The sequence below is a fragment of the Myxine glutinosa genome, chromosome 10 (assembly GCF_964187855.1).
Source record: "Myxine glutinosa chromosome 10, kmMyxGlut1.1, whole genome shotgun sequence".
Taxonomy (NCBI): Eukaryota; Metazoa; Chordata; class Myxini; order Myxiniformes; family Myxinidae; genus Myxine; species Myxine glutinosa.
In genome coordinates, this window is record NC_136270.1 from 62,581,790 (window position 1) to 62,594,989 (window position 13,200).

Below are 13,200 nucleotides of genomic sequence, written 5' to 3' on the forward strand. Positions count from 1 at the left end.
TGAGGAGAAGGAGGAGCCTGTGATGCATGGGGAAGGATTGCTTGAGGTCTGGGGTTTTTTTTTTTTGAAGAGATTGAGAGAGTTCTGAGGATAGACTGGAGAGGGTGGTGTGAGATTTGGAGAGTGCAAGGAGGTTTTTGATCGCGCTCCTAAGGAGAGACAGTTGGCCTGCCTGCCTGCCTTCACCCTGTGCCTTTGTTCATCTTCCTGCTGCCTGTTCATCATTCTGCCCATCTCATTGTCCTTCACATAACTTCATCTCATCTCAGCTCCTCATCACTTCACCACCTGCTCAGGGCCGCTCATTGCCCCCCCTCCATCCTCTCATGCTACCACTACAGCTGAGTTCCTGGTTTTGTCCCTTTCCCTATATACTGTGTATATATACAGGGTGAGCCAGAAATATGGTCATTTTTGAAATTCGTGTGAAGGAAATAGAAAATTGTATTTCAAAATAAATAAATTAATGATATTGAAGTAGATAACATGTATTTTTTTAATTCATGATTATTACTGATTTAGTTTTATTTTTTGCAGGCAGACCACTTGAGTGACCATGTGGAACTGGTCGGGTGAAGAACGCGCTTTCGCTATCAAAGCTTTTTACAAGAATAATGATAGTGCAACTGCGGCACTACGTCAAATCAAACTCCATTTCAATGTTCAACGTCATGGAAATGTGCTGTCTGTTCGTGCTATCAAGTTATAGGTTCAGAATTTTGAGAGGACCGGTTCAACTTTAAAAGATAAACCGTCGGGAGCACCCAAATCATTAAGAACGGCACAAAACATTGAGCGTGTAAGGGAGTCAGTTTTGAAAAGTCCACATCGCTCCAGCCGAAAGCATGCATCAGCCGTAAGAATTTCTCACACGTCACTACGCCGCATATTGCATAAGGATTTAAGCTTTTATCCCTATAAAATTCAAACTGTCCAGGAATTAAGCCAAGATGATGAGATTGCCTGCAATAATTTTTGTGAGGGAATGCTTTCATTTATGGACGGAAATGAAAACCAAAACATTGCTAACAATCTGTTCATGTCTGATGAAGCACATTTTCATCTGTGTGGCTATGTCAACAAGCAAAATGCTCGTTTTTTGGCAGCCGAAAACCCAAGAGAAATGCACACGAAACCGTTACACAGTCCCAAAGTCACAGTGTGGTGTGCACTTTCGTCGTTTGACATCATAGGGCCTTAATTCTTTGAGAACGATAACAGAAATGCCGTCACTGTTACTGCAGCTCGATATACCGATATGGTTTCTAACTTCCTCTCCCGAGAATTTAACAGATTTGCAGAAGTGAGCCCAATGACATGGTTTCAGCAAGATGGTGCAACCTCCCACACCGCCAGAGTGTCCATGACTACTGTAAGGGCACTCTTTCCAAAGCATGTCATTTCCAGAAATGGTGACATTCCATGGTCAGCGAGGTCATCCGATTTGACTGCATGTGATTATTTATTGTGGTCATATCTAAAGGACAAAGTGTATGTTAACCATCCACAAACTCTTCATGAACTTAAGGAAAACATCAGACGTGAAATCAATGATAGTGACATGGCCATGTTGCAGAACATCATGAACAAGCATTCTGAGTATTGCGCTGCAATACATGTCCCCTACCAGCAGTCTGTCATCTGGAAAACTGTTGGGGAAATTACCAAGGGTTATTTACCTACAGATTCTGAATCGTTCCCAATCGCTAATTACCTCAGGACGGGCTCACCTGTGATTCGCACTCGGGACTTCGATTTATACACCTCACAGACAGGTCAGCAGAAGCACGAGAAAATACGTTGTTGATAAAGAACCTTTCGAGTCACTAAATATCAGTAATTTATTATATTTTCCGGTTCACGATCAATGATCGATGTGTATATATATGTTGCTCGGCTTGGCTCCACCCCTTCCAAAAGCGCGCGCTGTGTCACGCTTTTGACGTTCGCGAAACGAGGCTGAGGGCGCGCGGTGCAGCTTGAGGAGAACTCTAGAATAAACAAAGTGCAATAACTTTGTCAAAAATGATCAAAACGTCGTGAAGGTCGAACTTGATCTGTAACTTATCATGAGGAAACCATGTACCAAGATTGAAATCATTAGCATTAAGAGCTTAGAAAAAAAAGTCCGGAAAACTGTTCTTTGCATGACAGACTGACAGACTGACGGACTGACGGACAGATGGAGGGACGGCGTGCAAACCTATAGTTCACCCGCCCCCCCCCCGGTGTACACCGGTAGGGGACTAATAATTGGCATCCAAGATTGGAGGAATGTGTCAGAGGAAATGGTGCTCATCTCCTCGATTTTCTTTTCCACAAATAAATGGCATGTTCTGGTTAATGGCATATTTACTTCACTTTCTTGTAAAAACTTGTTTTGAAATACAACTTTTTATTACCTTTACACGAGTGTTAAAAATAACCATATTTCTGGCTCACAACAGTCTAACCCCACTATTCGTGATTCCGCTATTTGCTGTTCTGCTATTCGCGGTTCCGCTATTCGTGGTTCCGCTATTTGCGGTTCTGCTATTCGCAGGTTCCGTTATTCGTGGGTTCCACTATTCGCGGATTCCACGTATTTGCGGGTGATAAAATAAGACCTGTTTCTCTATACGTGGAAAGGTGTCCCGTGAATTCACGGGTTTTTTCCTATTCCTGGCCATGTTCCATGAATTTGCGATTTTTCAGGGACGCAAGTTTTTTTTTCACGAGCCGTTAGCTTGACACATTTATAAAACCCATTTTTCACCAGCCATGCGTAAAGCAGGTGGACATACACAAAAAAAATCTTCTACGAGCTGCAATCTTGACCTGCTTCTGCAGCCGCTTGCAGCTAGCTTGACATCAATGTTTTGTACCGTAGCTATATATAAAGCCCATCTTTCACCAGCCATGTATAAAGCAGCTGGACATACTGTTACGGATTCGTCACTTCCGCATTTGTTGTATTATATACTTGTAGGATTTTTAGTTTCAGGTAATATTGTTGTTAAGATTTCTGTGTGAAATGGAGATTACTTTAGTAAAAGGTAAAAATAAATGTATGTGGAGGAAAAAGAAAAACGCGGCAAAGAAACCAGACCAGAAGAAGAGAGAGGAGAAAGATCGGCTGGTGAAGGTGACGGCCGTGAGTCACATCGAGGCTGCGGGTAGATTTCCTCCATATTGGTTGCGAATGAATCGAGGCTTCCCATGAAAGGGATTGCCCGCGACATCGTCCCATATTGCGATTGCAATTAAACCTGTCTCAGGTTTTGGTACCAAGCGTGAACTATTGTTGGTGGGAATGCAAGCGCCTCCATTACAGGCCGATCCGACATTTTTCCTTGAAGAGGCCATCCGCCTGGTGCTTCGTGTTTTGTCATTGGGATTCCCACATCGACCTCTTCGTGTTGATCACCATTGGTTTCCATATCGGCTTAATCGTTGGTGGGCGTGGGGCGTTGATTGCACTCACATTTTGGGGGATCATTACCCCGTTACCCAGCGCCTTGGTGATAGAAAAGGGACACAGTGGAGAAGCTTAACAGCCTTACTTGCGTTTCCCAGACAAGGGCCCTCAGACTCGTTCGGGGAAGGGGAGGAAGAGGGGGACGTGCACAAAGGGCGGCCGCTTGGTACAGTTCGCCTGGATGGCTAGTTGGGCTGGTCCCCCCGAGGATGTTCGCGGCAGGGACGTCGATCTCAGTCGTGCATGTAACGGGAATCGACGGAGCGTGTCCCAATGGTCAGCGAGGCAAAGCGCACGAGCAGGGAGTCCAGGCAGAGGTCGTCAGGGCAGAGAGCGCGTTCAGAGTGCAAATCCAGAGAGAGACCAAGTGGAATCCAGAGCCAGAGAGATCGTCCTGCCAGAGAGAGAGTTCAGAGTCCCGGGCCAGAGAGAGCCAGCCTGCCAGAGAGAGAGTTCGGGGGTCCGGGCCGGGTTTTATAGCCCCCGGAGCCCCACTAGAATGTTCCACGGCCCTCCACTGGCCGCCGGGGGTCACGTGTCGTGACAGCCCCTCATTAGTCACTCCCCTTAGCACTCATTGGCCGCCGTTATTGGCCACTCACTTTGGCTCCCATTGGCCACCGTTATTGGCCACTCCCTTTAGCCCCAATTGGCTGTTCGCTGCTTACCAGTCACGCCATCCAGCTCCTCCCTCGGGCCTGCTAGACTTGCCCTAGGCCAATGACATGGCATTCCAGGCTTCAATGAGGCCTACCCTTACTCTACCTGCCTCAACGCATACGAACACTGGGAAGGAGACTATACTTCACATTTAATAAGAAATAACTGACTAAGCGAGGCTACATGTTGTGGTGCAACTAACTATAGGGGGGTTGCCTTTATTTACAAAAACCACAACAATATATATATGTATGTATGTATATATGTATGTAGGTTTGTATGCATGTATGCATATATACGTATGTGTGTGTATATATATATATATATATATATATATATATATATATATATATATATATATATATATATATATATATATATACTGTATATATATATATATATCTATCTATATACTGTATATATATATATATATATATATATATATATATATATATATATATATATATATATATATATATATATATATATATCTATATATTATATATATATATATATATATATATATATATATATATATATATATATATATATATATATATATATATATATATATATATATATATATAACTGTGAGAAATAGTAGAAACTCCACAGTAGGAGCAGGGCGCATATTATGCTTATTGGATATAAACTCCACAGTAGGAGCATATTATGCTTATTGTGACTTAAGGGAAAGGGTTGTTGTGAGTAAAAGATTTAAATGCGCTCCTGGTAAAATGTGGCCGGAAATCCGGATCGAGACCGGAAGAGGTGGAGCGAAGAAAAAAAGACGTGGTGGTGGAAGCTCCGGGCCGAGCGTTCGACGTACTGGGCGAGGGAACTTTGCGTCCTTGAAGGGAAGTTCGGTCGATAAGAAATATCGCCGGAGTGCGTGGAGCCGGTGTCGTCGAGTATTCTCATTGAGGTTCCGGAGGATCCAGGCCTTGAGAATCCGGGTTGGAGCGAAAGCCGTCCGCCATCTTGGCCACGCGAGCACCCGGCCATGAACAGGCTTTCGTCGTGTCGGCTGGGCATTATTCCCTGGTGGATTGCTGGGAACGGCTGTGCCAGAAAGGGACACATGAGAATTATACAGAGGCTCGCGGGTTGAACCGCAACGTGTACGTCGGAGCGCATCTTTGTGAGGTTCCTCACCACCGCTGTGTTGCTGGGGGCTGAGCATGTGACCTCGGGGTCGTCTCGCTCGTCTACGCCTCAATTGACCACCGGGCCTTGACTCCCCGATCGCGGGAGGGAGCGCATCTTTGTGAGGTTCCTCGCCACCGCTGTGCTGCTGGGGGCTGAGCACGTGACCTCGGGGTCGTCTCGCTCGTCCACGCCTCAATTGACCACCGGGCCTTGACTCCCCGATCGCGGGAGCGCACAGAGACATTGGGACTTCGCCTTGGAGGGGAGCAGAGACATTGGGGGAGGTGCCGTGAGTGGGGTTAAGGGGCTTGACAAGGATATTATCGTAAGATTTGAAAGTAGGGGTGATTGCCCCATTGCTGTATGGCTGTTTGTGTGTGATTTATAATATAGTATGGTTTGTTTATAACTTGGTGTGGTTGCATCATTGGTTCGGCTGTTTCATTTGCTGGTTCCATTGAGGTACGTTATTTGCTGGGTTTCAACCAGGGATAACACATCTTTCTGCCGGGGACCCTCTCGGGGTTCGGAGGTCCACCGAGACCAGAGGTAAGGGGGGGGGGGGGTGAGGGGGGGTCCCCGTAACAGTATGTATATATATATATATATATATATATATATGTATATACATATATACATATATATATACACACAACATATACATGTACTTCCCTCCTCTTTGTAATATTTTTTCATCAACAATCAGAGAATGTGGAAGAAAAAAACAAGTGCGTGGAAGAGAATGTAAAAAGGAAGAATGAGAGCTGGACATAACATCTTGTTGGAAATGATGTATGCAATTGCAAAATCTTGTACAGTATTAACAAAGAACCTTCACGTACATGGGACGTAATGTAAGCAGGGTTTGAATCCCATTATTTGCTGTAATGGTAAGTGTAGTGAAATTATACCGAAGGTGAACCCAGGGTGTGCTCGCTTCAAAAGGGGCGTCTATAAGACCCGGGACAACCGGGGTGCACGAACACTCCAGCGGCACTCACTGAGACATATTCCTGTAGTTTGAATGGTATGTACGCCCCTATATGCTGCGCTGATTGTTTTCTCTATTGGTATCGGCCATTGCCCATGAAATACTCTGAATCTAATGTCTGTTGCATGAATGTATTTTTACAGGATGTTACTTCAGATCTAAATGATATTAAACCTACCCAAGGGTCAAGTCGTGTCTGAGCTTGATTTTCACGACATTTAATATCATTTAGATCGACGAGATGACTGAACACAAGATGATCGTGGTACCGACTCTCGATGTGGACGCACAAGCTGAGGAGTCGGGGTCGGTGTTCACCCACTGGCTCAAAACGCTGGAGAATTACTTTGCCGCTTTTGAAACGGAGCCCACCGCCGTGGCGAAACTGTCCGTGTTACAGTCGAAGGTCGATCACCGCATTTACCGGAGCATTTCTCGATTTGAGACGTATGCCACGGCTCTGGCTGAACTAAATAGACTCTACATAAAGAAACGGAGCGCAGTGCACGGCTGGCATCAACTCTTCCAGCGGCGACAACAACCCTTGGAATCGATCGATCGCTACGCGCAGGAGCTGCGTTACCTTCTGGCGGACTGCGTCCAAGAGGTACGGACTCATGAGCAGGTCCAAGATGACCTTTTGCGAGATTCCTTCGTCGCTGGGATTAGTTCTACAGTCTTGAGACTTCGGCTCCTGGAGACCGCGGAGCTGACATTTACGGAGGCTCTGCGGCTGGCCCGCATCTTCACGGATGCCCGTGAACAATCCACCGCTTATGATCAAGGACGGGATCATTGAACCCAGTAGGTCGCCGTGGCGGGCCCAAGTCTTAGTGGTGCGCAGTGAGGCCCACCGCCGGCGCATGGTAATCGACTACTCGCAAACGATTAATCGTTTTACCCAGCTGGATGCCTACCCCTTACCGGGGATGGATGCCCTGGTACGCCAGGTGGCCCGGTATTCCGTTTATAGCACTCTCGATCTGCGTAGTGCGTATCATCATCAAGTCCCCATCTCTCGGGCTGATCGCGTCTATACGGCCTTTGAATCGGGTCAGCGGTTGTACCAGTTTACTCGACTTCCTTTTGGGGTAACTAACGGGGTCGCATGTTTTCAGAGGGCTATGGATGACCTTGTTGCGAAGGAGAACTTGACCGATGTCTTTGTCTATCTGGACAATCTTACGGTTTGTGGGTACGACCAGGGGCATCACGACGCTAATCTGAAGCGCTTCCTCGAGGTCGCGCAGAAGTATCGCCTAACCATGAATGAGGGCAAGTGTCGTTACTCTCTACGCACGGTAGACCTTCTGGGGTACACCGTGACCCATGGCTCTGTCTCTCCGGATAAGGAGCGTCTGCGACCTTTGCTCAATATGGCTCCGCCTAGCGATCGGGCTTCGCTGAAACGCGCTCTTGGGCTGTTCGCCCACTATTCAAAGTGGGTGCAAAATTTATCCGTGAAGCTCTGCCCCCTCGTGGCCTGCGACACGTTCCCCATGGGCCCGGCAGCCATGGCGGCCTTCGAGGGCCTTAAAGCCGACATCGCTAGCGCCGCTGTCGCGACGATTGACGAGAGTGCATCTTTCGTCTTGGAAAGTGATGCCTCGGATCATGCGATTGCGGCGACCCTCTCCCAAGGGGGACGCCCTGTAGCCTTCTTTTCAAGGACGCTCACCTCCGCTGAGCGGAGGCATTCGTCTGTCGAAAAGGAAGCGTACGCGATCGTCGAATCAATTCGGCGGTGGCGGCCGTATCTGCTTGGGCGGAGTTTCCAAATCGTCACGGACCAACAAAGCGTTGCATTCATGTACGATACCTTACATGCTCAACGCATTAAGAATGAGAAAATCACCCGCTGGCGTATCGAACTCGCTGACTTCTGTTACACCATCAAATACCGCCCGGGGAAGGATAACCAGGTCGCCGACGCCTTATCGAGGCCGGCCACTTGCGCGGGGGTTGTAACTTTGGAGGGGCTGCGCATTTTGCACGGCAATATTGGTCATCCCGGGGTAGCGCGTTTCGCACATTTTGTGCGCAGTGGTAATCTGCCGTACTCGATTGAGGACATCCGCCGGATCTGCCGTGATTGCACTATCTGTGCGGAGCTCAAACCGCGGTTTTACAACCCTCCTATGGGGACGCTGGTTCGGGCTACTAGACCGTGGGAGCACTTGGCGATGGACTTCAAAGTCCGCTGCCGGTGTCAAGTAACTCTCGTTACCTGCTCACTATCGTTGATGAGTATTCGCGATTCCCCTTTGCTTATACGTGCGGGGATATGTCGGCTGCCACCATTATACGATGCCTGCAGAATTTGTTTTCTATGTTTGGGTATCCGGCCTATGTACATACCGATCGGGGTGCGGTGTTCCTGTCTCAGGAGGTGAGGGGCTACTTGCTCCAAAATAATGTCGCTTCGAGCTACACCACCCCGTACCGGCCCCAGGCTAATGGGCAGATCGAACGCTTTAATGGGATTATATGGAGGGCCGTCATGCTCAGCCTCAGGACCCTCGGCCGGGGCCTCGATAAATGGGCGTGGTCACTACCTGCGGCTCTAAACTCGATCCGGGCTCTCCTATGTACCGCCACCAACCAGACACCTCACGAAAGACTGTTCCACCACCCAAGAAGCTCGGGTAGTATTCAATCTTTACCCAGCTGGCTCGCTGAGCCTGGGCCCGCCTATCTCAAACGAGCGGTTCGCGCTAGCAAGTACGACCCCCTCGTTGACAAGGTGCGGGTCCTCCAGGCTAATCCCGAGCATGCTCGTGTGTTAACGGCGGACCGCCGCGAGTCTACTGTCTCCGTGCGCCATCTCGCCCCTTGTGGGGGCGGTGACGGAGATATCGACGAACCCATCTACGAGTCTATGGACTCTACCGAAGCTTCCACTACAGAACTACTACCGCCGCTTCCGTTGTCACCTCTTCCCTGGCCTGATGGCTCTGGGGCACCCCCTCCGACACCCACCTCCGGCAGCTATTCCGACGCGGGGGACTCCGGGCTTGGGGACGCCGTACCCGGTAGTTTCCGAACCCGAACTGGCAGGGTCGTTCGCCGCCCCGACCGCTACGGGTGGACCGACTGACGTGGGTTGACGTGCCCCTTTCGATTGTTGCTGACGCTTGCTTGCAACCTGCCTAGCGGCAGTATAGTTTTAACGGCGGTGAGAATGTTGTGAAATTATACCGAAGGTGAACCCAGGGTGTGCTCGCTTCAAAAGGGGCGTCTATAAGACCCGGGACAACCGGGGCGCACGAACACTCCAGTGGCACTCACTGAGACATAGTCCTGTAGTTTGAATGGTATGTACGCCCCTATATGCTGCGCTGATTGTTTTCTCTATTGGTATCGGCCATTGCCCATGAAATACTCTGAATCTAATATCTGTTGCATGAATGTATTTTTACAGGATGTTACTTCAGATCTAAATGATATTAAACCTACCCAAGGGTCAAGTCGTGTCTGAGCTTGATTTGCACGACAGTAAGCACAATTTGAAGCACGTGATGCACATTGCCAATGCACACAATAAAGAGAAGAGCTGTGAAGGACACGTTCAGTCTGTCATGATGGTGTGGAGGTAGCGCACTTACCTTTGACCTGTGTAGTCTGGTTTTGATGCGTGACCCAATTATAAAATGTAACATTGGTGCTTCGTAGGTGGAATTCGGACCCGCAGGTCGGGATTCGGACCCGCAGACTAGACAGCTCAAAAGTGAGTGCGCTACCTCTGTATTCTCTTGACTCTTTGGATCGATAGATTCTTGTTTCCAATGTAATAAAAATTAATAAAATGGTCATTCAGTTTGGTTTTGCCGCTAAAAATGTACTATCAAAACCACCGAGCCAAATATACTCATTTTATACTTACCCATCCCTTATAGGTGGAGTTCATTGCATATGCAAAGATCAGCATAACTTTTCATGTTTACCCAATGGGCAACCTTACCTGCAAAGCAGTGATGTACACGGGCTTGTTAAGTATGATCCATGTAGCCGTTTCAGAACAAGGTGGGGTCGTTAGAGACCCCACATATGTAATGTAACCACGAGTGTTTGGGTACAGATCTTCCAGCAACAAGCCTTTCAGCAAGTATGCATCATCTGCAGCAGAGAGACGTGTGTTACACACTCACCCATACACCACATCTCTGAACGCGGTTTTCGAGGTAACCGATCAAACCACATCATTTTGAGATGCACCACATCTGCATCTGCATCCAGGAACTCTGCAATCACTAACGATGCTACCAAGGTCCTCGGTTCTCTAATCACGCATCTCCAGGTTCAAGCACAGATTGATGAGAGAGGAATTGCCATGAAGCAGCCATAGTAAACAATTCAACGGCTCTTCTATTGCTTATCACCGACACTGTACAAGTCGTTGGGTTCTCCAAGAGGGCACAGATTGCTGACAAGTCAGCTTTGCTTCTCGAGTCGTTTGTTAGAAATCCAATGGGCAATATGCTCTTTACCTGCACTCCCTACCTTTAAGCAAATCTCATTACCAATGCTCTTATTGCCAAGATTCTGTTAGCATCAGAGTGAAGTTTAGAAGTTGTCATATCTCCAAAGTTCAACCAAAAGAGCAAAGCATTGAAAGGTGTCTGTTATTGGATACATAATGTTGGCTCCGGGAAGATCAAAATGACAAAAGATCCAAGGGAAGGTGTACCGATGATACAACACGTGGACGCGACAAGGGGACGGAAGAACATGAGGAAGAAAGAAAAGGGAAGGAGGAATATCAAGCTGAAAATAAATGTGGAGGGTTAATGGGTATATAGAGGATCATAGGTAAAGATGCAAAATGATCTGACGTGATGATGCACCCCCCAACATGGACCCCTGGAAGCAAATATGGGATTGAACAGACCGAGGAAGGAGTTTGAAGCACAGAATGAAGGACAACTCTTGTTCGTGAAGGCTGGTGTTGATTCGCATAGGCAGACAGGTAGAACAATGTAATCAGAAGGTTCTGAATCAGAAGGTTCAGATCGATGTATGCTGACTGCCATGAGAATCTTACTATAATTCACCAAATGTCCGTCCGTCTGTCTGTCCTTCCATTCCCAGGTACCGCAAAAACGGCTGAACCGATCGAAACGAAATTTTGGGTGGGTAATCCTGGGACCCCCTTGCGTAAAATAGGCTATATTGTTTTTCCAATTTCAGCTTTGGCCTCCAGCATTTTCAGGTTTAGACTCCCGCATAACGTTATTTTCCTGGGCACCACAAAAACAGCTGCACCGATCGGACTCGATGACCTCGGACAAAGACCTTTTATAAGGACATGGGTTGAATCTCTGCTTGAGAGAATGCCAACGCCCTCCCTGAGAAATCTCAAGTTTTGGACAAGTTTCAGACAAGTTTTGGACAAGTTTTGGGGTTTCACAAGGTGGAGTTCATTGCATGTGCAATGCATAGTTGCTGAAAACAAGCGTTACGCCTAGGTCCCCCGTCGTTGAAGTGATGTGAGTTGACAAAGTGGAAGACGCAAGGCAGCCATCTTGGATTTTGACTTGGCGACCCAATTTTCAATAGCGTTCTCCCTTATGCATAGATACATCCACACACCAGATTAGAAGTTAGTAGTTCATTTATTTTTCAAGATATTCCACTCAGAAGGTTCAGACATACAAGGCGGCGGCCTTCTTGGATTTTGACGTGGCGACCCAATTTTCAATAGCATTCTCCCTTATGCGTAGATACATCCACACACCAGATTAGAAGTTAGTAGTTCATTTATTTTTCAAGATATTCCGCTCAGAAGGTTCAGACATACAAGGCGGTGGCCTTCTTGAATATTGACGTGGTGACCCAATTTTCAATAGCGTTCTCCCTTATGCGTAGATACATCCACACACCAGATTAGAAGTTAGTAGTTCGTTTATTTTTCAAGATATTTCGCTCACAATGTTCAGACATACATGGTGGCGGCCATCTTGGATTTTGACGTGGCGACCCAATTTTCAATAGCGTTCTTCCTTATGCTGAGATACACCCACACACCAGATTAGAAGTTGGTACTTCGCTTATTTTTCAAGATATTCCGCTCACAAGGTTCAGACATACATGGCGTCAGACATACATGGCGGCGGCCATCTTGGATTTTGACGTGGGTTGCACCCACACACCAAATTAGAATTCGGTCCTTCGCTTATGCACGCACGGACGCACCCACGTTCTCCCGCACGCACGCACGCACACGGACGGAGGGGAAAACCATAGTCCCCATTTCGCTCCGCGGTGCGACGGGGGACAAAAATATCTGTGACCTGGATGGCTTGGGACAGTACAGAGGGATGAAAAGTGAGACCTGAGGATAGGCGACCTGTCTGCAAGAAAAGAACATCAGATCCTGTGCTAATGTTTCTTTTGTGAGAGTTGCCAAAACATTGAGAGCTTTTAATTCCAACTTCAAATTTAACGGGAAACGACTTGGCATGAAGGAGGATTCCCAATCTTTGGCTGGCTTACTGTGCGAAAATCCAACAGAAACGATCTTCCATTATGATGCAGAACCGTGCCCGAACTACTTGTTTGGACTCGAGGGGATAAACCCGCCCACACGATGACAGCGGAATCACTCAAAAGGTAAGCAAATTGTAGGTTTAAACCTCAAAAATAAATCTTCACTAAAACACTCATTGTGACGCAATGCCACGAAGGGGACACAGCCTCATGAATTTAGAGTCTGACTTTGGCACCGGCACACAATGGCCTGACATTTTCGAAGGGACTGTGGGACTTTTAATGTCCTTTAGCCAGTTTATCATCCTCTCTAAAATATGGAGTCCTCAATGATGCAATTTCCTGCCTGTGAAGGCACCGGGATAACAGTTTATAGTCGGATTGGGAAACGAAGATGGAGTGGCCAGCTGAAAGCCAAGTATGCTACCTTTGAGACATCCTGCCAACCCTTCATTTC

At 47.4% G+C, this 13,200-nt stretch overlaps 1 protein-coding gene across 1 annotated transcript in view; it reads right to left on the reverse strand.

Moving 5' to 3' along the window:
- The window catches only part of LOC137433624 (carbonic anhydrase-related protein 10), a 295,408-nt gene that overhangs the window by 24,845 nt on the left and 257,363 nt on the right, over positions 1–13,200 (reverse strand). The window contains exon 7 of the mRNA XM_068125924.2: positions 10,219–10,373. Coding sequence (XP_067982025.1) covers positions 10,219–10,373 — 155 coding nt within the window. The remainder of the gene's footprint in view (positions 1–10,218; positions 10,374–13,200) is intronic.